Source organism: Taudactylus pleione, unplaced genomic scaffold (genome assembly GCF_031769625.1).
Source record: "Taudactylus pleione unplaced genomic scaffold, aTauple2 ptg000198l, whole genome shotgun sequence".
In the NCBI taxonomy this organism is placed as follows: Eukaryota; Metazoa; Chordata; class Amphibia; order Anura; family Myobatrachidae; genus Taudactylus; species Taudactylus pleione.
The window spans coordinates 13,361,376-13,388,981 of NW_028284600.1; the positions used below are offsets into that span (position 1 = coordinate 13,361,376).

The 27,606-nt window shown below is 42.1% G+C and overlaps 1 protein-coding gene across 1 annotated transcript in view; it reads left to right on the forward strand.

Moving 5' to 3' along the window:
• The window catches only part of MYOF (myoferlin), a 166,836-nt gene extending 139,470 nt beyond the window's left edge, over positions 1-27,366 (forward strand). Inside the window, 15 exon segments of the mRNA XM_088476911.1 lie at positions 5,046-5,144; positions 5,773-5,898; positions 6,778-6,933; positions 7,940-8,031; positions 9,944-10,114; positions 11,487-11,635; positions 14,184-14,323; positions 14,706-14,794; positions 15,029-15,124; positions 17,558-17,699; positions 19,077-19,176; positions 22,265-22,440; positions 26,066-26,175; positions 26,497-26,644; positions 27,121-27,366. Of these exon segments, the coding sequence (XP_088333037.1) occupies positions 5,046-5,144; positions 5,773-5,898; positions 6,778-6,933; positions 7,940-8,031; positions 9,944-10,114; positions 11,487-11,635; positions 14,184-14,323; positions 14,706-14,794; positions 15,029-15,124; positions 17,558-17,699; positions 19,077-19,176; positions 22,265-22,440; positions 26,066-26,175; positions 26,497-26,644; positions 27,121-27,159 (1,833 nt within the window). The 3' untranslated portion in view covers positions 27,160-27,366.
• Positions 27,367-27,606: the final 240 nt, after the last annotated feature.

Sequence of the window (27,606 nt, forward strand, 5' to 3'; positions counted from 1 at the left end):
TTCCCTCTTACACGGGGGGAAGCCTATTTCAGGTATTATTATTCCTGCTTTAGGGCTGGTAGCAGGCCCATTCTGGCTAGAGTGAATGTTGACCTGCACCTGTATCATACACCCTCAGTATTACGTGCCTTCTGGGTCCCTGTTGCTGACTAGCGGGTGGATCGCATGGCGGGACTCTGGCTGTTGCCAGATATGAGGTATTACAACAGTGTTTGGTCTCCTGTCCCAAATTCCCTGAGGGTCATCATGAGCCCCTCCTGGGGTGGATGGGCGTGTTACTCGTCGGATTACAGACATTACTACGCATCCCATTCCTGCGTGGTCGGATTCTTCTGATCCGTAGGTGGTAACTCTGCCTGAAATCAGTATACTCGCTTTCAGGGGTTGTTACCCATCCTACCATGGCTATAGCATGGTTGGTTAATACTATTGCATACTGAGCTGATGCATTTGTAATGTTTTTTCCCCTCCAACACGTCTGGGGTTCAAATGTATTTGGTCGCTCACGTAATATATGCAGTTGTCATAGGTGGACATGCCTATATTGGATACCAGCTCCTAACTTTCAGAGTTCCGGCTGCGACGGTATCCTCCGTAATACCCTATGGCTGCGCTCAGGGAATGCAGAGGTGCAGATACCATCTATAGGGTATATCTTGTTGGGTCCTGACCTTGACAGTGGCAGTACAAATTTCCCGCCGTCAGCTATGCTCACTACGGGGCCTCAGACTATTAAGTCTTTTTGTCCTCTGGGTCAGCCTAAAGGTCTGTTTCTTCATAGACTGTCGGCCTTTACAAGGGCCGACATATCCAGTTCCGAGCAGGCCTGGACTGCTAGCCGATCCTGCTTCTGAACCTACGGATATATCGTCAGCCTGACGAGACAGGCCTACCACTGGGAGATGGCGATTTCTCAGTTTGCCCGGTACTAGTGTCTAGTTGCCGCGGCTACGTGGGTAGGAGGGTACGCACTCTCTTTGCTCAGGCGGCCTATTTCCATGTGATGGTACGCAGGCCCTTATTCGGAACAGGGCCTTACAAATCCAGAAAGCTATACAGTTGTTGCGGTAAGCGGAGCTAATTGGGCCATCCCCACTTTCTCAGCGAGGGACTGGTTGTTCTGCTTTCTTTCTGGTGCGGTAGCTGAATGGTCCTCTTTGGCCTATTCTCTGTCTCAATTCCCTGAACCAGTTCCTAAAGCTACCTGGGCTCAGGAGGCAATCCCTATGCTCCATCATACTATGTTTGGAACCTGGGGACTTTATGGTATCACTGGATATACAGGACGCGTGCCTACGGGTACTTACAGAGACCTTACCTCAGCATGGACTGAGGTTTGCTGTATCACAGCACTTACGATTTTTCGGGCTCTGCCTGTTGGGACTGCTCTCAGCCCCACAGGGGTTTACCAGCGTTTTGGATTTTCTGACAGTTCTTCTGTTCAGTATATCCCAATGCTCCTGTACCTGGATGGCCTCCTGCTCTTAGCAGGATCACCGGGGTACTTTACAGCCGGGTCAGGTTGACTGTGGCTTCTTCAGGGTGCAGACGTTTAATCAATGGGGAAAAAGTCCTCCCTGCATCCCTCTCTGGGTATTCTTCGCCTAGGAGCCCTGCTGGATTCTCAGAATCTGAGAATTCTTCTGGCGTAAGACGGCATCTCCACTCTTCCATTAAGAGTACATGGATGTCTGCGCAGTCGACATATGTCTTTACACTCTGGGATGCATGGTCCACTATTCAGTGTCTGCCTTTGGAAGGGTGGAATGGGCTTAGTTCCATTCCAGGCCTTTCCATAATTGGCTTATCTCCAGATGGAACAAGTTTTTTCTGTCTGATCACTGTTCAAACGATGATGCTCTCCCCGGAGGCAAGTCGGTCCCTTTTCGGGTGACTATGGCCATCTCGTCCAGGGTATTCTTTGCTAAGGACAGTGTCTGGTTCGCATCCATTTCAGTGCAGTTGGATGTCTGTCGATTCCACCCTGTCAATTAACTTGTTGGAACTTTAGCCTGTCTTGGGACTTCACTCTGGCATAGCCCTTGTTTCCCGGTGAACCTGAAAAAGTTCAGTCTGACAGGGTCAGAACAGTGGCTTCCTTTTTAGCAATACTGTTCGTTGGGTGGCAATGTCAGGTATGTCATACATTCGGACATTGTCTGAGGGTCTCCTCCCGACCATCTCGACAGTGTTCATTTCAGGTGCTCTCCATTGGGAAGCGGGAGTCCTCAGCCGTCACGACGTGCATCCAGGGGACTAGTCTCTTCCCCAAGAGAGGTTTCATCTCCTGGTGAGCAGGGGGGGGTCCTCCTGAGGTGACCCTCATGGCCTTCTGACTCTATCACACTATGGTGTTACAGTCCAACTCTGGGGATTCTGAAGCAACCTTCAGTGACTCTTTGTCGGTGAAGTGGTTCTTCCAATTTGCGTACCTGTGTTCTCCGGTCTCCATTCTTCCTCGAGGGAAGTGTTTCAATCGAGACGGAGATGCTTTCCTGCTGGTGGCTCCTGATTGCCCCAGATGTCAGGGGTACTTGGTTTTTCGGAGTCTCTCCATCGATACTCCATTCCTGATGCTTCACTGCCCAGACCTGTTGTCTCAGGGTCCTGGGGTTTGCCTTGGACCTGGGTCTTTTTGTCTTTGACTGCGTTCCTACAGTGGTCTTACGGCTTCCCTGGCTTTGTCATCGTTGGAATGATTAGAGCACATGGATCAGCTTTTGCTGGGACCTACCGCAAACTGTGGCAGCCATAATTCTTATGGTATTATACCTGTCGATATGATCCTCTGGTGTCCAGGATTTCCAGATATTCTGGCATTCCTTCCGGCTGGCTTGGGTTTCACCCTCGGCCTGGCCTTCCTGACAGTGCGGATCTCTACACTGTCAGTATGATTAAGATATGGAATTGCTCCGCTCTGGTATCCAGTTCATCCTTTGGAGTGTTTTCTGGATTATGCCTCCATTTGTCCTCCCTAGGGACTCCTTGGGAGTTAGTAGTGGTTATTCGTTAACTCCGGGGAAAGTTAATGGAACCGCTGGTTGTGATAGCCATTACATGGTCTATTGCTTTGGCTTTCTCTCTTTCTCTCAGGGAGTTTATATCACCCAGGTGAGTGTCAGAATTGGGAGCGTTCTCATGTGGCTCCCTCTTCTGGAGGGCATCTTGTCAGGGTGTGAGTTGCTCTCACCCTGTGTTTCTTCTTAGTGATTTTTAGGTTCCATACTATTCTGGAACTTATGGTGAGGCCATTCAGTCCCCAGTCCTCTCGGCTGGTGTGGCCTCATTGACTGTGGTCCGGCCTCTGTGGATTTATGTGATCCGTTCAAGTTCCTGACGGAAATCGGACTCCTTATTGGTGGTCTGAGATTTCTGGTTTTAACAGGAAAGGATGGCCGGCCTATGGCCAAATGTTGGCTGGACGGCCTCGTATGTCTTCTTCAGGGGCCTACCCATGGGTAGGCCTTTCTGTTGTTAATGCTTGTTTTTTCTCGGGCCATGTAACCCTCGTGGGTGGCTCGCTGTGGCGCCTTGGCTGTTTTGCCTTGCTAGATGGCCACGTGGTCTTCTGTCCACACCTTTTTAAGGTTCTAGGCATTGGTTTCCTTTGCCTCTCCGGATGCTTCCTTTTTGGCGGCGGATTCTCCTCTCAGCACAGGAGCGTCCCCTCCCTTGGTTGAACTGCTTTGGGACATCCCCAAGGTCAACCCTGTGGACCCCCTATGGACCCTGAAGTAGAAAACAAGAGATATGGTAAGAACTTACCTTTGTTATCTCTGTTTCTATGAAGTCCATAGGGTCCACAGGGCGCCCGCCCTGACTCACCTGGCTTCAAATGGGCTGTGTGGCTGGTCACCGGTTTTCCGTCTCCCATTTCTGTGAGTATGGTTATCGAGTGTTCCAGTTTTCTCTCTCTTTTTCTCTCCTCCTCCGGCCTTTGGCTACTTACAAACTGAGGTGCCTCTGGCTTGGGGGTGGGGTTATAGGGAGAGTGGACCCAAGTGCATCCTGGGAGCTAAAAGCTTTAACTGCGTGGTGCCCGGATTTGGTTCCCAACCTATACCCCAAGGTCAACCCTGTGGACCCTATGGACTTCGTAGAAACAGAGATAACAAAGGTAAGTTCTTACCATATCTCTTGTTTTTCTCCCGAGTTTGCTCCATTTACGATCGTGTTAATTCCTGGTAATTGCCCATGTTGTATCACTGTCTATGGAGAGTACTTGAGTTTGAACGATGCCATACCTCCCAACATTTAGGAATCCTGTAGAGGGAATAGTCGGGCACGCCAGAAAAGGGGGCGGGATTTCTGTAAAAGGGGTGTAGCCTTTGAAAATGGGGCGGGGCCTCATGGCTTCCCCCGCTTATGTCACTTTGGGGGCGTGCCCAGTACTCTCTGAAATGCTGGGCAGCCCCCAGGCTCTCCGTACACAAGTGAACAGATGTGCACGGTATCTGTTCTCCTCCTGCACAGCAGCCAGTCTGCTATGCAGATTAGCGGTTTGTAAATTTACCCCTAAGTGCATATTACTTATGACCATTAGGTGTCAGGACTCTACTATTCAAACTGTGCATATATTGGATGTTCAATATTCTGTAATTTGTATGCTATATTAGAACATGATAGAAATTAGATATCTGTATATTATATGTACTCTATGTGTATGTCAAGTTATGCCATTTAGGAATTGTGCCCATTAAAATCCTGTATCCCCTTTTAAATTATAAGTTGGTTAACAGCATTTTATGATGACAGCAATTCCGAATGAACAAGAAAGGCTCTAGAAAGGCTTCCTCGACAGTTTGTAGGGCTGACTAGGCACTTTAGGGAACTCCTCTAAAAATGGCCTGTTCACAAAACATGAGGACTGGTGTGAGAAACCCTGGTTTACAACCGAAATAGCCTAGTGGATATTGAACTGCAACTTGTGTTATGACCAGCAGGGGGCAATCTTTACCTCAGAGTTATAAGTAAAGCAAAATAATGTCAGAAGTTCAACGGATGTATCTGCAGTCAGTCTCCAGCCATTCCTATTCTCTCAACAGGAAGAAGAAATCGTTGATTGGTGGAGCAAATATTACTCCTCAATAGGAGAACATGAAAAATGTGGCCAGTATCTGCAGAAAGGTTATGACACCCTAAAGGTAATATCACATTCATTACAATTTTTTTTTTTAACTCCCCAAAAAAAACCTTTTAACTATTAAATATCTGCAATAAGACTGCAGCAAAATGCATGATTTCAGTTAGACACCTAGCTGTTACTACACAGTGCACATAGGAAAGGCTGGATAAAGACACACATGTTTTCTTTGGGAGTGTGAGAATGGCCACTTGTGGCACTCTGATAGGGGAATCCTGTTCTTGTGATTCCCAAGCTGGCCGACCTGGGACCTTTCCTCTTGTTTCTCCACATTAGTCATATCTTCTAATCCTTTACGATCCCAATTCACTCTTGTATTGTTCCTTTTCACCTCTTATTTTTTCTTTATTTAGGTAGTGTTCAGACAGGTCGCCTGTCCTTTTAGAAAAGATTATCCCCAAACCACTCAAATTCATACTATAATATAACTGCCATGTTTTGTTTTTGTATTTTTTGTTGCTTTTTGTTTTTTTGTTTGTTGCAGTTCTGTCTTTTTTTTTTTTTTTTTTAAAGTGGAATTTGTCATCTCATTGTGATCTCAGGGTACCCAATTATGATGTCCTTGTCTGTATATTGATCCTGGTCTCTTATCTTAAATTACGTTATAGCTTTTGCTGTCTTTGTTACAGGTGTACAACTGTGAGTTGGAAGACGTTCCGGAGTTTCGTGGACTAACAGACTTTTGTGAAACCTTTAAGCTGTACAGAGGGAAGTCTGAAGAGGAGGATGATCCCTCGGTGGTTGGAGAGTTTAAAGTAAGCAGGGGCCTAGTCTGAGCTGGATCTATGGTCACAGGACATGTCTGTCTCTCCACCAGTGGTGGCTCCAGGGGTGGGGCTGCAGCCTAGTCCAAAATTCAAATAGGGGAGCCACACCAACTGCCATTTCACACGCTGCCAAACACAGATGGCTGGGGCACACTGGTAGTTGGTGTGATTCCCCTATTTGAATTTTGGACTGTGCTGCAGCCCCGCCACTGGTCTCCACTAATAACCTGGCACCGAGGTGTAGAGGAAAATCTCCAGGGAATGAGCTAATGGTCACTTTGTACAAAATTAAGTATGTTTTTAAAAGTGTAAACTTTTCCTCCTTGTATGAAATTCCTATTTCTCTATAGATTGTAAGCTTGTGAGCAGGGCCCTCTGACCTCTGTCTGTTTTTACCCAGTCTCTTCTCATTACTGTTTTGTTCTCAATTCTAAGTGCAACGGGGTATGCTGGCACTATATAAATGACTATTAATAAATGTTTACCTTGTATAGTTACTGTATGCTCCCAGCATTTTTGGAATCTGTTAAGAAATTGTAATGTGATTTCAGTGTCACTGGTGAATCCTGAAGGGGGCTGCCGTGTTTGGGGGGGGTGGGGTGGGTTGGGGAGATGCTGGCATTGTGTTTCCTGTGAGGAGTTTCATGATGTCCGCCATGGTTGAGGGAACACTGTTTTTACTCACCGTTCCAGTGGTAGCATCGCCCATCGCTAACACAATGACATGAGCAAGGACGACAAGATTGCCACCCAAATCTCACTTTCTGTTCCCCAGCTTACGTTTTCCTTGTAGAATCAATGTTGCATTAAATGATGTATAATGGCAAAATAATGTGAAAACTAATCAAAGCCTGTCGCTGCTTATAGGGTTCCTTCCGTATATACCCTCTCCCGGATGACCCTGGCGTCCCGTCCCCTCCTCGGCAATTCCGCGAGCTGCCGGACAGCGGATCACAGGAATGCATTGTCCGCATTTACATTATTAGAGGAATAGATATGCAGCCCAAGGACAGCAACGGGCTAGTAAGTCTCCTATTATTTACATCTAACTTTCTCCTCTCACTATCAACATTTTATCCATAATTACACATCTATGGAATGAATTCATATAACACTGATTGGCCAAATTAGTATGACCAAAGGCGATTTTATGCAGAGCAGATAATGCTGACGTCGGAGGTCTGACTCTGTATAAGAACAGAACGGTGACTGTATGCAGAGACTAATGAAGTGTAACACATATGAAATAATGGGTAAGTGTCGCAATCTGACGGACTTAGAATGCAGAATGATTGTTGGCAGTAGCTGTATGAGCATTAGGATAACGGCTGCTCCGGGGAATTGTTGAAGGGCGCCAGTTGTTACAGTGCACACAGAGTGGCCCAGCAGACAAAAACTTGGTCTGTGTGAAAGGCCTGTGGTTATAAAAGGCTACTGGATGCTCGAGCGGAGAGTGGGCAGACTTGTTTAGTCCCACAGACAGGCAACAGTGCATCAAATTACTGATAGTCTGAATCGGGGACCCATTCAGATAGCATCTCAATGAACAGTACACTGCGCTTTACATTGTATCGGCTACAGAAGCCGAAGCCTGTGTGTACGCCATTGCGATCCGCTACAAACAGGGTGGAACTCCTCCAGTTTGCTCAGGAACACGGGAATTGGACAGTAAATGATTGGTAGCTGGTCATGTGGTCTGACGGAGAATGTTTACATGTATATCATGCTGATGGCAGGCTGAGGTTATGGAGACAACAGCACGAATGCATGGATCCTTCTTACATGGTCACGCCTCAACAGGCTGGTGAAGGTAACGTAATGGAGATGCATCTCATTACATTTGGGCTAATATTCCCCACAAAACATACAAACAGTTAGTAAAAATCCATGCCTAGAAGAATTCATGCTGTATTAAGGCCAAAAGGAGGCCTAATATAATTTGACGTCATAATAATTTGGCCACTCAGTGTAATTTAATTTTTATGGCAAATATTTGAATTTCAGGTTCATGTGCACTGTTTTCTTCTAGTGTGATCCTTATATCAAAATCACTTTGAGCAAGAAGGTGATTGAAGATCGGGACAACTACATACCAAATACTCTGAATCCAGTGTTTGGAAGGTACATAATATTTATATGAAGCTATGATTTGACTAAATGAAATAGCTGCTTAATATGGGAGTTTTTATCTTTTTCATGTTCTTATTTCTATGTTTATCTGCAAGTATACAGCAGTGGTTATAATCTAACTACACAAGTGCTCATACACGGCTGGACAACCTGCTGGCATATGTACTTCTCCAATCATCTAGCCAGGGCAGTCTTACCAGCATTGTAAGCTCTCAGATCAGACACCCACTGAATGCCCCCCCCCCTCCAAATTAATAAATCCATACCCCAAAGCAGACAACCACAGCCCCCTTTTTTTCAATAAAATCAGACCCCTGATCGGACATGTAAATGCAGCCCCCCTTTCCCATTAATAAAAGCAGATTCTAGATCATAACTTCTCCTATGGTCCTGAGCTTTCATACAGTGAATGGCTGTCAGCACTCTGAATGGTGGTTAGCTTCAGCAATCCACCAATCAGCATGCTGACAGCCATTCACTGTCTGGCTGCAGGGTGGTAGGCAGGTAGAGAATGCTGCTTGCCTGGCCGCTCTGTGTAGTTCAGTCAGAGCTGCCTGAGAGCATCTTCTCTGCCACTCTGATTGTGTGTAATCCATAGAGCAGCCAGGGAGCATCTTTCTCCGTCTGCCTCTCAGCCGGCTGCCCTATGTACAGAGCGAACGGCCATTTGCTCCGTGCATAGGGCTGCTGGCTGAGGGGCAGGCAGAGAAAGATGCTCCCTGGCTGTTCTGATTGTGTATTACACACAGAGTGGCCGGGCAGCATTCTCTACCTGCCCCCAAGAAGCTCCAGAGACACCAGCCCGGGGGTCCCTGCACAAAGCCTCCTAGAATAGTGGGGCCATGGCAGCTGTCCAGTGTACCCATATGTTAAGATGGTATAGCCTGATCTAGAACATCTGATGCTGCCTCAGTGATGGACTCCTTAGGGTTCATTAAACTACGAACCTCTGTAGAGAACTTCCCTGTACAAGCCACTTCTCCATCTGCTCAGATCCTGGATGTCATTTCTGGTCTTGATAATGGAACGCACTTTGCATTTCTGTCCTTTCCACCCACGTAATAGCATTCTCCAACACGTAGTGCCACACACCATAGACAGTGATGATGGTTCCCTCACTCTCCAGATTTTCAAGCCCTCTCTGTTCATATATTTTTGATGTATGAAGCAGAAGAAAGCTGCAGTTTTAACCTGTGTCAACCCCAGGCACAGGCCAACTGCACCTAATGTTATATAGATCATTGGTGTCTAGCAATTAGGTCTTGTTCTGCTGCAGTCCGTGAATCTATAGTTATGCCTAGTCTCAATATACAGCATATAGAGCAAATATTATATATACGTCCTGCTCTGTCAAATGCAAGCAGCAATATAATTGTGGAGTACATTTCTGTATAGATTATTAAATTTGTTGGGGGGGTGAACAGTTATAAGTAAAATTTTAAGTTTCAAACTTATGAGTGTAAATCGGTAAGCTAAAGAATGAGGTGCTTCTGTAATCTGGTGCGGAGTCCAGCAGGCCAGAACCTAAATCTCCTTCCCTGCTACTTCTGGCCTTACAGGCCGCACTCTGTAGTTCTCGTTCTTTCATAGAGACATATGTATTTTTGTTTTACATTTTTTTTATATTATAAGGCCTGAATGCCCTTAATAATTCTCTTCTCCTTACTGTATCGCCATCCCTTGAGTTCTTGCAGTAGGATGCTGAGTACCGGCCTTTGCTTAATTGCACATCCCAGACCCATTTTTTATTTTTCATTTGTTTACACTTTGGATCATATGGTAAATTTTTTTGCTTTTGGCTGCAGAACAGATCTACAAATCTTGTTCCTGATCCTGGAAAATCCCTGCAGCATATGTAACCTAAATAAGTTTACTTGTCTTACACTAATTCCTGTTCCTGCAGAATGTATGAGCTAAACTGCTTCTTACCTCAAGAAAAAGATCTGAAGATTTCTGTGTATGATTACGACGCTGTGACACGGGACGAAAAAGTTGGCGAAACCAAAATAGACTTGGAAAACCGATTCCTTTCTCGGTTTGGGAGCCACTGCGGGCTGCCACAGACGTACTGCTTGTAAGCCTCTGAGTGTTTTCCTGCAAATTAGTCCTCGAATGGTTTATTTTATTTATTTATTTATTAACAGTTTCTTATATAGCGCAGCATATTCCGTTGCGCTTTACAATTGGAAACATTTATAGAACAAAACAGGATAATAACAGACAGACATAGAGGTAAGAGGGCCCTGCTTGCAAGCTTACAATCTATAGGTTTAGGCAAATAATGCTGTAAACAAACTGCCTGTAGCCTCCACAATATTTACTATACGGTGCAATTGCCCATGTACTTAGGGTGGCAGCGGTTTTATTTTCATTTTGTTTACATATTATCTGTTTTAGCTACTAATCCAGTTTATAATCTGTATAAATATGCCCCTTTACTAGCAGAGTGATGGCACCAGTGACTGGGCTTGAAACGCAATGGATGTGCGAGTGATGGTTAGTCCACACAACAAGTAAAGGTGCATACGCACTAGACAATAAAAGTGGGCGATCTGAACGATAACGATATTGTTATCGTCCAGTGTGTATGCACAATATCGTTAACGATGCGTGCTCCCAAGATGTTTTCCTTCCATTGCCTGTACTTGCAGGCCAATATGACGATATTGTCAGATTCTGCAAGTTCGGGTATGTGGCTGGATGAAGTCACTGAACGATATTGTTAACTATATCGTTCAGTGTGTGCGCTATTATCGTTTGCCTGGGACAGCCCGGGTGATCAAAGCTAAACACTAGACGCTATCGCTCATGGAGCATATCGTCTATTGTGTATAAGCCTTTACTTAACCATCCACCTGGTTAACAGCTGGCATTAGACACAGGGTTTATCACAAACTGTGCATTGTATATGCTTGGCTTTGTAGTTCGCCGACTAGTATAAGCACATATCCCCTGGTGGTGTGTAGCATTATGCGCCCTATGGTAAGCGGTGGTACAGGGTATTGGGGCACACTGTGAGGCCTTCTATGGTGTGTGGAGTGGAGAGTCTCAGGGGGAAGTCCATATAGCATTGATGCCAATGGAGAGAGTAGCAGTAGAACATGTCGGGGGCTTAAAAAACGGGGATGTGGCACCTAGTTCAATAGGTCCAGGCTGACTATTAACAAATCTGCCCCTTAGCACTTTTGCAGTGTTTTGTGTGACGGGTGTGTGTCCTGGATATTTCTCTTAGATTTATGTAACTGGTTTTAGATACAGATTGAATGTGGGGAACAAAGGACAGTTCTGAATGAAAGAGAACATACTGGCAGTGGGCTTGTGGGGTAAGGTTGATTGTTGTGTTGTCAGCAGAACTAGAGATAACTGGTAACTTGGCTGAAGTATATTATTATTATTATTATTATACACACTAGTTTCTTAATATTTTTCTGTTTTCCCAATTACAGAACCGGGATAAATCAATGGAGGGATCAGCTAAAGCCCACTGAGATTTTGCAGAACGTAGCCCGTTTAAAAGGCGCTCCCCCTCCTGTGTATTCTGATAATGGACATAAAGTCAGCTTTTTAGGACGGGACTACTCGCTGGAAGATTTGGGTGAGCTGATCAGTCCCCACCTCCTTCATTCTCTGTACTGCTCACACAATATTCTGCAATCCATATTGTCATCTGTTATTTAGTGCATGTCGGTATCTTTTGTTTTTAAATTAAAACAATCTTGTGGTTATATCTATATAGCATCTATTTGCTTTTTATAACCAATTTTATTTTTGTTTTTCAACATAATAATTTTCATGTTACCAGTTATATAGTGCACACATATTCCGCAGTGCTTTACAGAGAATATCTTACCATTCACATCAGTCCCTGCCCCAGTGGAGCTTACAATCTATATTCCCTATCACATGCTCACACACATACACACTAGGGTCAATTTTGTGGGGAGCCAAGTAACCTACCAGTATATATTTGGAGTGTGGGAGGAAACTGGAGTACACGGAGGAAACCCCATGCAAGCACAGGGAGAATATACAAACTCCACAGTTAGGGCCGTTGTGGGAATCAAACCCATGACCTCAGTGCTGTGAGGCAGTAACGCTAACCATTACACCATCTGTGCTGCCCAAAAACAGATCCAAATGTCCATTAGTACAGTATGCAAAATTACAAGAATCTCTTCTATTCTGGTACTGTAGAAGGTAGAATGTGTAGCTAATATTTATTGGCTATTAGTCACATTTTTGTAAATGTCCCAAACACCTTTTTTTTAGGAGACTTCGCTCATTTATATTTTGTCACGTTGATTTATACCTTTAAATTTAAGTTGCAGTTTGATTATAAGATCAACGTAAAGCATTTAGCCATTCATAAAACTGAAGGAAAACTTTTTTGTATTTGGAATATGTATGATATAGTATATGTTATTAAAACAATAGAAAAATGTGTCCACAATGGCACTTGCAGTGAGTTCTGTATACAGAGGTGATTCCTATAGCAGTCACCCAGCAACAGGTAAAAATAAAGTCTTACTTTTCTCTTTATATGAACCCAATTGATCCTCCTTGTTTTGTTAAAAGCTTGTGTTCATGTTGAAATTCTTGAAAAGTGAACACCGAGAACAGCAAACAATAGTGTAATATTGCTTCTACATGTATTTTAATTGAAAGATTAAAACACACTCACCAAGATAAAAATATAAAGGCATATCATCTATCCACCATACTTTTGGATCCTCCTGATACACCTTTGCTTCTAGGATAATCCAGCCATGGTTCTAATCCATTGTGCTCCTCAAAAGAAGCAAAACAGATCGCAAGCCAATAGGCAGGTGACGCTGAGGACGGAAAAAACTGCAGAAGCACTTTGCGGTGAAATATCCGGAAAGGCTATAATAGGGAGCCAGCACCCGTTTTGCACCTGGAGAATTTATCACCTTTCCAGCAATTGTCCTAGAAGCAAGTTTTTTACCTAGAGGATCCCACAAGTGTGGTGGATATGTTAATGTTTTTTTATTTATGCGAGTGCATTTTAAATTGATTAAAATTGTGACGTTTTTAAAGGCAATATTGCACTATTGGCTTGCGATCTGTTTTGCTTCTTTTGAGGAGTACAATAGATTAGAACCATGGCTGGGTTATCCTGAAAGCAAAGGTGTATCAGGAGGATCCAAAAGTGTGGTGGATGATATTATTATTATTATTACCAGTTATTTATATAGCGCACACACATTCCGCAGCGCTTTACAGAAAATATCTTACCATTCACATCTGTCCCTGCCCCAGTGGAGCTTACACTCTATATTCCCTATGACATGCACATACACACTATGGCCATTTTTTTTTTTTTTATTTTTTTTTTTTTTTTTTATGGGGAGCCAATTACCCTACCAGTATATTTTTGGAGTTATGCCTTTATATTTTTATCTTGGTGAGTGTGTTTTTAATATATCAATTAAAATACATGTAAAAGCAATATTACACTGTTTGCTGTTCTTTGTGTTCACTTTTCAAGAATTTCAACATGAACAAAAGCTTTTAACAAAACAAGGAGGATCAATTGGGTTCATATAAAGAGAAGAGTAAAACTTTTTATTTTTACCTGTTGCTGGGTGACTGCTATAGGAATCACCTCTGTATATAGAACTCACTGCAAGTGCCATTGTGGACACATTTTTCTATTGTTTGGACACTTGTTTAAGGGGTTAATTTGGTGAAGGCTCCAGGTTGTTTCACAGGCTGCTTTAGTGGTTTGCGCAGGATATATAGATCCTATTTCTTGATTAGTGCATGTTATCAACAGTACATATTTGTCTGTAAAGGCAGTAACTGAAATCATAGGTAGCAGAATATGTTAATTTTATGTTAAAAAAGGGATGTTTTCAGTTAGTTTTCAAGAAACCCCTTGGAAGGACCTTTGTAGATTAGGGGCGGTGTTAAACTTTTATCTTTGTGTCTCTTGCTCCCTGCCTTCCAGGGAGACCTGGGCTGAATGGGGTTATATGTAGGGTAGTGGATATAACAATAATGGAGCTAGTTTATATGGAGGATTTTCTAGTCCAAGTTACGCCACACACTCGCGGACCTCACTGTGATGTCCTTAATTAAATAACCTGCTTATTAATAGAGAATTATCGTGTTTTATTTAGAAACTAACAAGAAAATACATCAGCATCTTGGACCAGCCAACGAGAGACTTGCTCTGTATGTACTTCGAGGTCAAGGACTTGTTCCAGAACATGTGGAAACCCGGACATTATATAGCACCTTCCAGCCAAACCTCTCACAAGTAAGTCTGGTCCATACTGGAGCATTATTTCTAGGCATAAAGCACCTCTGATAGTTCACTTACCATAAAAACTGTCTGTTTGCATTAAATTAGTGTTTCTGTTATCCAAGTGCAGCTCTAGGATTGCTGTATGTCCCCATGTTTAGAAGCGTTTATAATCCCCATTGAGCAGCTAGCACTTCCCAGCTGGTAGTGTGAATTGTGCTTTCATACAAACTTCAATTTGTGTATTGAACTTGCTTCTCTATAGAACATGTCTCCAAGAATATCATTATCTGATAACAGACATTATCGGCTTTGCAGGTTTTACCTTTTTGCCCAAAACACTGTTCATAAACCATTTTATCTAATATTCCTTACATTGTGATTTCATTTCACGCAGGGAAAACTGGAGATGTGGGTGGATGTGTTCCCCAAAGGCATGGGTACCCCAGGGCCACCGTTCAATATCACACCCCGCAAAGCAAAAAAGTAAGTTTTATATAAGCTTTGGAATTAATTAAATGTCTAACAAATAAATAAAAAACGCAACAACAGTACCAAGTTATTACCCAGTGTGTATGTTTATTATTATTATTATTATTAATAATAATAATAATAATAATAATATATGATTTTTTTTCAGTGATTAATTTTCTTTATTATTACATATAGTATAGTGCAATAGTAGTATCACATATGTTTATATAGTGTGCTTTTGACTAGATACGTTCTCCGCGTGATTGTTTGGAATACCAAAGATGTCTTGCTGGATGAGAAGAGTATCACAGGGGAAGAAATGAGTGACATATATGTCAAAGGGTAAGTGATTCATCCATGTTTCTGATCGTTCTTTAAGAGGAAAGGCAAGATAGGTTATAAGTAACAGCCTGTTTTCTTGGATATGCCTAGAAAGAGCGAATGATTTTCATTAAATATTCACCAGTAAATTGCTAATCATTTCATGTAAACTATTATAAAAGATGCCACTATTACCCCCCTTGACCAAAGTTAAGATTTTCTTGATCTGCCTTTTTCAGGCTTACAAGGGCAGCTTTGTTTGTTTCCTAAGACTTCCTTACAGTCTGGTGTACATAGGAGAGAGACTCCCGTTTTTGAACTTTTTGTTTTTATAGCTGTATCACCTTTATTTCATGGTTCATGATAGATTAGTAAAACTGTACATGTTTGCCTGCATTCTGACGAGGTAGTCTTTAAGATTTGTTGTCTATTTCTTCTTACACCGATAGACCACCTGTCACCCCCAAAAATTATAATGGTTTAAGGTATACATGCCCACATGTGCAAAAAGAACTCACAATGCATTCAAATTAGATGATCTTTACAATTACCACAAAGTCTTTTGAACACACAAGACTTTATTCTAAAGTTCCTAAGAGAACAATTAAACCGACAAGTTGCAATTTAATCATTAACCCATATATAATCACATTGCCATTTAATATAATCAAATGTAAAATGATCAAAAGTATTTAATGAAAGCTGATGTTTGTATATTGTAATTGTGCAATTAAAGTTGAACAGTTCTACAGCTATTCTACATTGCAAATGTCTTTCTGATCTGCGAGATCATGTAAAATAATTTCTCCTTTCAAATTCATACAATTGTTGCAAATATTGGTGCCTACAGTGAGATCTGAGACAGGTTTTGAAATTCTTTGGGACTAAATTATTGTTCCATCTGTACATATAACATTCATGTCCCAATGTCAACACATTTTTGTTCCACTTTGTATTTGCACTTGGCAATTGGATAAATTATAGTATTTGAAAGGAATCCTAAAAACTACCTTTAGATAATGTGTCATTGTCTCTTATTCTAGAGTAACACACCTGTAAGTCTGCACTGCACAGGATAGAATGATGCTGATAAACCTTATGAACGTTTTATAGAGCTTATTTTTTTGCTACCAAACACTGAATTTGAGCACGATCATGGTTGAATCCCCTAATTAGAACTAAAGATGAATACATTTTCTTTAAACTGTCATCTGATATGTGTTTTTATCTATGTATACAGATTATTTTATTGTACATTCCAAGGTTTCCTATTTAGGGGTAGATATACTAAGCCTGGAAAAGTGATTAAGTGGAGAGTGATACAGTACCAACCAATCAGCTCCTAATTGCCAATTTTCAAACACCGCCTATAAAGTGACCGTTGGGAGCTGATTGATACTTTATCACTCTCTACTTTATCACTTTTCAAGGCTTAGAACATCTTCCCCTGAATGTTTTGGAAACCAGCACTCTCTAGGTACGTTTTTCATGCTCTGTTTTGGTTTTTTATGTAGTTAATTAGAGATGAACCGTTTGGTTTTGACTCTGTTCTTTTCGCCAATCTATTGCAAGTTCGATCTGACGTATTAGCTATCCAAAACTCATGGGAGCCAGATAGCCAATAAGATGACGTTTTCAGATCTGAATGTAGCGACGTCAAAACCGAACCGCTCATCTGTAACTTTAATATCTTTAAAACTGTAATCATTCAAATTAAAGAAATGTCCTAAAGTCATCATCCCATTCTCCTAATATCCAATTTCTGCACCAGAAAGACCTCTGAAGAAAAGATGACCTGAAGGGCAGAGGAATCCTCATTTAAGAAGTCTTTACTAAATTGTGTTTAATTGTATCATCAACATTGTCCTTTTGCACCTAAACCTGTATCATTGGGTAGAATACCCCTGGGTTAGCCTTCCTCTGTTTTTGGGAAGTCCTCTGAAAAGAAAAAGGGCTCAACATCTTGGTGCAGTAATTTTTGGCACTTGGACACGCCAATATCTTACATTTGCTAAGCAAGATTGTGCTCACCCCTCTCTGCTCTGGTTTTAATTCCCCGGGGGCCTGGTTTCTTTAGAGGTCTTTAATGTTACCAAAAAGGCGGTTTTGAAGCTGATTTGTAGTGTAAAAAACAGCTAGTTATGTAAGAGGATCAGAACGGTTTATCTGAATTGGCGTATTAGCTCAGTGGTGTTTATTTAGGCTAAATGAGCCCCAGATGAGTACACTGGCCATCAGGCCAATCCTGCGTCTAAAGGTTTCAGCTTCCTGCACTTGTTACTTGATTTCATGGCTGGTCGGTGAAGATCAGCATGTGGAATAAGTCTGCACTGAACACTCCTTTTATAAAACACGCTCCCAGTTTGTAATCGGAGCAGCCTTTTTTGGATGGTACCACGAGCACTAGTTAAGAAGGTCACATAAAACCCAAATATGTTTGCATATTACTTTCAGTTGGATTCCTGGCAATGAGGAAAATAAGCAGAAAACAGATGTGCACTATCGGTCACTGGACGGTGAAGGAAACTTTAACTGGCGATATGTTTTCCCGTTTGAATATCTTCCAGCGGAACAGCTCTGTGTTATTTCTAAAAAGGTGGGCGCTCCATACATAGTGGTGCCTGTATTAAATATGTTGAGCGTAAAGCACCAGATTCCTGTGTGCGGTAGAGATTTGCTCTTGCACATTTTTTAGGATACTTGAAAAGTAAACTCTGCCGATTTTCCTAGTTCAGGTCATTGTAAGATGAGGCTAAGGGAAAGCTACAACTTAAACACAGTAAAAACTAAATGCATCACGTTTTGTGTGTGTGTGTGTGTGTATATGTATATATGTGTGTGTGTATATGTATATGTATATATATATATATATATATATATATATATATGTATATATATATATATATATATATATATATATATATATATATACACACACACACACACATCACAGACAACTTGGGAATATGCGCTGTAGTCTTTTTAAATTGTGACTGTCATTATTTATACTTACTTTGATTCAAATCTTTAAGGTTTATCTGAAATGAATGAGGCTCAGATTGGGACTCAGTCTTCCACGCCTTAGTTGAATGATGTATATAAAGTTAGTACTGTATCAGGAAAGCAGATTACACAGACTTGAGAGAGACAGCTAGTTTTCACGAATTCCAAAAGTTGGTCCAGATGCTATGGGAACCATTTCCAAGGTTGTAAACGTACCCTCCAGCCGTGACTTTTGTGGCCTTTTGTGGTGGGACTGTCCAGGTTTCATTAGGACTGGATGCAGCTGTAGTGGATGAACAGGGGATGCTGACTAAATAAAAACACTGCAACTAACAGCAATGTGGCATTATACTGTCCTTCTATTACTATATAATATATACACAGGTGTCTAATATCATGCACATAGATATAATGCCAAATATAACATTCAGATTACTCAGTCTCTCATTCTATCACTTGCTACTATTATTTTTAAGTATAACATTAAGTGCAATTTTTGTTTGTGTGTAATATATATATATATATATATATATATATGTGTGTGTGCATATATATATATGTGTGTGTGCATATATATATATGTGTGTGTGTGTATGTGTGTGTATATATATATATAATATATATATGTGTGTGTGTGTATAATATTATAATTGTTTTTTGCAAAGCTCTGCAGGATATGTACTTATCGTGCAATGACTGTTCCAACATTCACACTTATGGGGTCTATATATTAGCTAGAACTTTAAAGAGCGTAATTTTTTCCTAGTGGAATGTCTGTCGCTTTACTTTAATTTATTAATGGGTTAATGTAGAAATTGGGGAGGTGGTGGCGTTTTAGTGGTCCTGTTACTGTATATAATAAAAGTTGGTCTGTTACATATTAAATTATTGGAAACACAATTGAGAAAAGTAAAACAGACTAAGATTGTGTATGACCTCCTGACGCCACTCTGGTATATTTTACTTTCAGGAACATTTCTGGAGCCTTGATAAAACGGAATTTAAGCTACCGCCAAAACTATTACTTCAAATCTGGGACAATGACAAATTTTCCTTGGATGACTACTTGGGTATAAATTTCCAGTATATAATCATTGATTGTTACTATTTATTTTCCCCAATGCACTTTATTAAAAGATGTTATAGATATAAAGCTAGCATATATCTCTAGGGGGCCCCACCGCTTTCCAGGAAACGCTCTGCGCGGCCCTAGGTTACCAGCTGTGCTTCAGCTCCTCCGATGATTTAAGTATGTTTAGAAATCTAATGCTCATTTGTTGAGATGCTGTGGTCAGTGACACTGCCTCTAAATACCATTGTTTTGCATTCTCTTATTTATGAAACGAAGGACAACTTTTCAATTTTTATTGAGATCGACGTCGGCTTTTAATTTGTCAACAGCCAACCAGGTGCGGCGTTGTGGTTCCCATTAGTGAGACCTTGAAAGTGACCAGTTGCTTCTCTAAAATACAAGTATGACAAGCCATATGTTCTCCATGCTTACAGGAGGGAAGGCGAGGGCCCCTGGGGAAAGTTGTAAATCAGAAAGACACTTTTACTAGTGTACTGATTTGAGTCATACAATAATTTTGGTAAAAGCTTTCTATTAGCAATAACCTGCTAGTGTTTGACCTGGTCTACCACAAAAAGGTGCTGATGACATTGATCAAAAGGGTTTATCTATTAAAATATCCAGGGAACTGCTCGAAGCTGTGGATGTGCTGGTGGGTTTTGGGTTAATTTAAGTCCCTCAAAAGAAAAATCTTTATATACAAATGTACCAGTATATTAAAGCTTATACAGCAAAGCAAATAAGGACAATTTTGTGCTCACTTTTTAGATGCAGTGTCTGTTATGAGACTGTGAACTCTCCCTATTGCTATATATACATGGAATCAGGGGCTGGCTGGCAACTTTAAGCCTGGGGGGCAAATGCATGCAGGCGGCCCTGGCAGAGGAGTAGCCTGTAGCCAGGGTGCCCGAAAGAACGTGCGTGCTACGGCGCCCCCCTCCCTCAAGTGTTCTAGGGAGGAGGCGGGTCCATATGGGATTAATGTAAGGTAAAAATAAAGATTAGGGGCAGCCCCCTGTCGTAGTGCCCATATGCAGTGCCACAGGAGGACACCCTTATGCAGGCCTCAAGTAGTGCCCCCAGTAGTGATCCCCCCCATGCAAAGCCCCTTGTGCCCCCAGTAGTAAGCCCCTTATATAGTGCCCCGAGTAGTGGTAACCCTTATGCAGTGCCCCTTAAATAGTGGCCCCAGTTTGTAGTCTTCCCCCTATGCAGTACCCCCACTATTGCCCTTTATATAGAGCCCCCAGCAGTGGTCCCTCGATGTAGTTCCCCCAGTGGTAGTCCCCTCCCCCCTATGTAGTGCCCCTAGTAGTAGTCCCCTCCCCCCTATGCAATGCCCCTAGTAGTAGTCCCCTTCCCTTGTAGTGCCCCTAGTAGTAGTCGCCCCCAGTAGTAGTCCCCACCCTTGTAGTGCCCCCAGTAGTAATATTCCACCCCTTGTAGTGCCCCCAGTAGTATTCCCCCGCCTTGTAGTGCCCCCAGTAGTATTCCCCCCCCTTGTAGTGCTTCCAGTAGTCCCCCCCCCCCCTTGTAGTGCTCCCAGTAGTCCCCCCCCCCCCCCCCCCTGCCGCAGTAGAGACATTCTAAAAAAAAAAAAAAAAAACACCACTTACCTGACTCCCGCTCCTGCTCCTGGTCCCGCCGCCGAGATCAGCTCCTCCGTCCACCGCTTTGCATTATGGGAGTGACGCGTCATGGGAGTGACGCGTCACTCCCATTACCCACTGCGGGAGCCGGAAGATGTCCGGCTCTGGCAGTGGGAGCAGCAGCCGATGAGAGTCTGCTTTAGCAGCTGATGAGAGTCAGACAAAGAGAGAGTCTGCTTTAGCAGCTGATGAGAGTCAGACAAACACAGCTGCCGGCGCCGGCAGCTGTGTGTTTGTGCTGGTAGCGCTGACCGAACTCCGTCCGGTCAGCACTACACACGCGGTGCAGTCTGTGTCGCAGTGACAGACTGCACCGCGGCCCACATGACGCTGCGGCCCGGGGGGCACATGGCACCCTGCCCCCCAGCCCAGCCCGCCACTGCATGGAATAGACTTCCTGAGAGCATTCAGAATTCTATTTAAACCTTAATGACTAAAGTGGCGTAACTGGGTTTGGTATATTTTGTTGACTTCCATCATGTCAACACTGTCTTGTCTACATTCTAATCAGGTCGACATTTCATCAGTGTGTCCTGCAGCAGAGCTCACTCACCCGGTAGCGGGGCTTCTGGCTGTCATGGATCGGTAACCCCTATCCCAAAACTTCTTCAACAGCCTAACCCTGCCATCCCGTAGCCTAAACCTCCACACCCCGCAGTCTAATCCTCACATGCCGACATTGCAAATGCTGCAGATGCCGACTTGTTCTATGTCGCCACCATAACTGCATCCCGGCATAACTCTGTTCCAGCACACATTCAGCTCTGTATAGATCTTAATATGATCACTTGTTTATTGGATTGTTTATTGAATGTCACAAATGGTTCACAGCGCCGAATGCATCTCATTTTACTTGATCAACGGCTCCAGAACCTTATTTATTGTACTTTGTGTGCATTTGCATCTACTGATATGGGTTGCGGTCATCATGGTTTGTTTTTTTTAATGAATAGAATCCAAATACTTGCTATAGGCTCTATATAGCCTATCGCACACCACTCTAATGCCATGAAACATGAAGGGCATACGGGGTTGGGCATGCGATCCTGGTGCTGATAATGCCGGCGGTCAGAAACCTGGCAGTGGAATTTCCGACACATCCAGGTAAGTATTCTAACCATTCTCCTAACCCACCAGTCACACAGCCTTAATCCTAACCATTTCCTTCAGCAGCCTAACCCAACATCCCAACCCTGCAGCCTAACCTTGACCGTCCCCTCCCACAGCCTAACCCTAACCATGTCCCTAGTGCCTAACCATGTCCCTAGTGCCTAACCCTAATGCTCACCATTGGGATTGCAGCTGTCTGGATTCTGGAGCCAGGATTCTGTCTGCCCTCGGGATTCATTCAGTCAGTCTGCATTGTATGTGCCGGGATGCTGACTACATCCCCAGTAAAAGTTAGCTGTGATAAATTATTTTTGCCCTCTATCTTAGGTTTTGTTGAACTTGATTTACACCGCACAATAATCCCAGCAAAAACCTCACAAAAGTGCAGTCTGGATATGATTGACTTGGTGAAACCCTCAAAGGTTGCCTCTCTATTCGAACAGAAGTCGATGAAAGGATGGTGGCCGTGTTATGCCGAGAAAGATGGGAAACGTATATTGGCTGTAAGCATTCATCTTCATTCTGTATTGTAACCCTATTCTAGGACCAAAGCCAATATCTATGTACCATAATTGTTTTTTGCCAGCTTCCTCCTTGGGAGAAATGAGAATATGGCGGCTTCTATAAAGAGAGCATGACCAGTCACACTTATTTAGAAAGCAGGTACATGCCTAATAGAGTATTCAAACAAGTATTTATTAACCAAGCATGTTACATAGCGCCCACCCAAACTGTCAGGAATTACGTGATGCTATAAAAAGACAGAAATCCTTAGTATATGAAACATGTACAGTATATACCATTAGGATTTGCTGGGAACACCAGTCATCAAGACCATACACATTACACAAGTCTCTGTGTCCTTCTTTGCAGCTGCTCCATTTTTGGAAGAAACCCTTCATTATGCCAGACAGAGATGGGTACATTATTGCATTATCCATTCATCAAGTTGCAATATGTAGCAACCCGCAGGGTGTTCTATGTACAACTGCTACTTCGTATAGTATTTTTCGATCAATCTATATAAAAAACAGTGACTGATAGAGTTTTCGGGAACGGTTAGTGCACTGTGTAATGATTTCAAAAAGTTTTAAAAGGCAGGCAGTGTGCACCATCCTATAATTCCTAACCAGAGTTTGTACTAGTGGTGTAGGGAGATTGTCCCAGACTGGTCAGTGTAGGGCTGATGCCTCCGTAAGGAAGGGGGACACAATTCCCACACCCCCCTTTCTGAACATCCAGGAACCTAAGGAACAGATACAGATTACCTTTTGTGTTAAAAAAAAAGAAATGCTCTGTGCTTTACTATGTTTTGGTGCCTACAAGTCCTTCTCCAAGAAGGGGGATCCACTTCTAAGAGGAACACAACTCCTCTCCCAGAGACAGTTCCTTTCATGAATCCTTCAGAATAGAGGCTGGAGGTTCTTCAGGAGCAGGATACATGAATGTAGTGGCGCTGTCAGTTCTTCTAAGATGCCAAGGAAAGCGGTGAGCATTGGCCAACAGACATGCCATACACTGGAGGCAGAGAATTAAATTACTGTAAACCGCGTTTTAATGCAGGTGGGAGATGGAAACAGTTCAACTCACTGGGGAATGTGGTTATTGGAAACTAAAGAATGACACATCTGCTGATACAAACTGAATCCAGGACCGGGTCAAGAATGCAGGAGAAATGCAATATACTGCATGTGCCTCTGAAGATTGCAGCGTAAGCCAGGAACGGATCAGTAGTGTACTGTACACTGGAAGCGAGGTCACAGGAGCACAGGTTATGATATCAAGAACATAATGTACAGACAAGCACGTCCTAGGAGAGCATGAAGCTCAACCATGATGTGACCTTGAAAGCAGGGAGAGCCAAGATTTCAATGGCCAGACAACAGGTGCAGCTTGTTAATTGCTGGAGATAGGAGAACAGATTAACTATAAAGCTGCTAGAGTAGTAAAAGTTCAGGAACCAGCAGCACCACTACTCAGAGGTGCTACAATATAAAGGTCTAAAATCTGTAGAAACCCAAACTACAAAGTCCTGACATTAGGACTCTTTCAGATAAGAAGCAAGAGCCTTGGCTAATGTGGTCGTGGAGCACACTTATGTCGATACATCTAGAGCAACAGGTAACACAGACAAGAAGTGTGTTTATAATGATCAGTCCCAGAAAGGGTCTACAGGGATTTCACATGTAGGACTGCGTCCTTTCCTTTTACAGAACAGACCTAAATGTGTTTTCAGGGCATCCTTAGGGCAGCTGTCAGTCATGGGACTACCCACAAATTCTAAGGCAAGCCCATTGGTGATGACCAAGAAGAAAGCCAATCCTTCTAGGCTTCCAAACAGGTGAACACCAAATCATCTGTTAACAGCAAATCTTCCTGGCTGCCATCTAGGTCCCGTGGTTGCCAAGGTGATGGATGCTCACCATTTTCCTGCATTGACTGCTGCTCTTGCTCAGTGTACAGTGCATGGATGCTCACTATTACATAATATGATGCTGGATGGGATATATTTAACTTCCACTGGATCCTGGTTTCCATTCTACCATTAAGAGGTTTCTAAATGCAGGAAATCTGTCATGTTCTGGCGCCATGATCAGAGGGCAACATGTTCCACACTTGTTTTGGTTCTAGAAGCCCAAAACTTTTTTTTTAAAACTTTAATAGTGTAAGCACCTTTAAGGCTGTCCCTCTCATGGGCGAATTCGGCCATTATAATATAGCCTACTTGATATATTTTTTGCCTATGATAGCAGCTTTTAATTGAAAATTCTGTCCAGGACTAGAAACGTAGTAATTCATTATTGAAACACGAAGTCTTCTTGCCCCCCCTACAATACGTGTCCCCTGCGTAACAACCAGCGCAGAGGTTCCTCTCGTTTTAACAGGTATTTTTGAAACTCGCTGTACTGACAATCACTACCTATTATTATCCCTGGTTCTGTGAAACTACAGCTTGTATGAACCTGGGATTTTGACAAAGATTACATTTTGTGCTTGGCTGCTTCTCAGATGACCTGTCAAATTGTAAAATGACCTGTAAGATTTTGTATGATAGAGAGAGAGATACCAAAAAAAAACAAAGCAGCGGCACTCTGAGTCTGGTATGAAAATGTATATTAATGTGTCCCAAACAATCCAACGTTTCGGAGCCCAAATCCCCTTTGTCAAGGTATGAACAAGTAAACTGTAAAAACATCTTACCTTTTAAAGGATAAGAAGGAGGGGAAGCCCGCTGGTGTGGAAGAACATCCCCGGCGTCACCACCTCTGTCCAGCTCTGAAAACATTCAGTGTCGCTGGCACCTTACGTCACACGACCCGGCCGCTGGGATGCCATAGCTACACCAGATGGCGTCTGATGTGCTTTCGCTGGATCTCTAATGAACATGAAAAAGTGCTGATAGTATACCAATGTCCAGTGAAAAAGACACTGTGTGTGTGTGTGTGTGTGTGTGTGTGTGTGTGTGTGTGTGTGTGTGTGTATATATATATATAATATTAATACATTAATATATAATATTAATACATTAATATATTACATCTTATGACATCGAACTGGCATAACTGTTGTCATATATTACTATAATGTACTATGAACACTAAGTACAAGAAAAAGAAGCTGAGTGATCACAGAAGACAGAAGAAAAAAGTCGAAAGCTGAAATATAACAAAAATTAAACGAGTAAATACAACAATAAGTCTCAGAAAAATATAAATGAACTAATACTTTATATATGTAAAGTAATATTCTGAAACCAAAGTAATGTAAGCGAGCCTGTAGTTACTGTAAGGACCATTTGCATCTTGTGTGTGTATAATATATAATTACATACATTAGATTACACTTGTAGCCATCTGTTTAAATGTAAGCTGTACTCCTACTGCAATAACATAGCCTTAGAACTGTTTACACATTTCTGTCATCCCCAAGATTGAAGACTAACCATCTACATCACTTAAGGACTAATTAGCATTGTTACCATTCTATCAACCATTGTTTCTTTCACACGACATGACCAGATAGGACCCACGAGAGAGTTGCTTAAAAGCTACAATGCATTATTTTTCCTAAACAATCAGAACAAGGTGTTTAATGAAATGTCATGAACCTGTTTTCATTTGCCAAAAGGGAAAAATTGAGCTGACTCTGGAAGTTCTAAATGAAAAAGAGACAGAAGAAAGGCCAGCTGGCAAGGGACGCGATGAACCCAACATGAACCCCAAGTTAGATCCACCAAAGTGAGACGTTTTCCATGTTCAGTTACTGGTGTTTGGGAATGCCGGTACTATCGAACCTCTGCCAACTGGGTTTGGCATAGACTTCTGATTTGGCAACACTTTGATGGCTTTATCGTTTTCTGGTTTTACTCTTTCCCCTTCTTCCCAGACCTAGGTTTTCTTTGTTCTTGCTTTCCTATTTTGCAGGCTGATATCTCCTTTCTTCTCACTTAGTTAATTATTAATTGAATTGCATTATTTTCTTTGGCTTAAAGTACCAAACTCTTTCTTTCTCCTTTGCTGTTTGTTAGTGTGATTAATATTATTTCTTTCAAAACGCAGCCGACCAGAAACCTCCTTCCTTTGGTTCACAAACCCGTGCAAGACCATGAAATTTATTGTGTGGCGCAGATTTAAATGGATTTTCATTGGCATCATCGTTCTGCTGCTCGTACTGCTGTTCCTTGGAATATTTTTGTATTCCTTGCCGGTAGGTTTGCGTGTGTCTGTTATCATACTTTACTATTGTAGTTAATCAATTGAATCAAACTTTTTTTTTTTTTTTTTTTAATTTAATTGGTTCCTGCTGTCCACTAACTTTTTAAAGTAAATGGTGACAATACGCTATGCTTCCTTATGTACTTACTACTCACGGGTAGTGTCTGTAAATATTAGATATTAGATTTATACTATATTTAATGCTTCTCATCTTTTCCATAGGTGTAATAAACTGTATGCTTATACAATTCTAAATAGACCCATGACCTACCCCCTTTTGGAATGTTAACCATGCAAAGTGATATTTAAATATTTTAGTCAAAACGAGTATAACAAAAATGTAAATGCTTATTCATAAAAGCAACAAAAGCTATAGCGCCACTCATCGTTTTACTTTGTTTTACTTTGTTCTCTTTATTACCAATCCATTCATATTTTCACATTTTTTTTATTTTTTTTTATTCGTAGGCATATATTTCAATGAAGATTGTGAAACCGAATGTATAGAGTACAGAAAATATAAAATACAGATGTACGTTCTTCAGAATAGTGTTTGGCCTCCAATGCTGGCCTGGATCCTGGAAGACCCTTTTAATAGATTTAACCTTGTTTGCTTGTCTGCTAAATATAATAAATGAGAGAGACCTAAAACCAAGGTTACAGAAGGTTCATGGGGCCATGACTTGTTTAAAGTCGTGTTTTTTTTTTTTTTTTTTATAACAAAAAAATAGTTTTCACGAGTACACCTCAGGTGTGGATTCATGTTACTGCCCGTCCCGGTCTCCCCACCCCACCAGCATTTTTACTGAAAAGCTGAATGTGGAGCAGTGAAGGGGTGGGGGGGGGATATGTGTTCACAAAAAAGTGTTTTATGGAAACATCAGTGCAATAAAAGTGTCTGTGTACATGTATATGAGGGAATAATACAAAGCACCGTTATAGTCTTGTACTTTT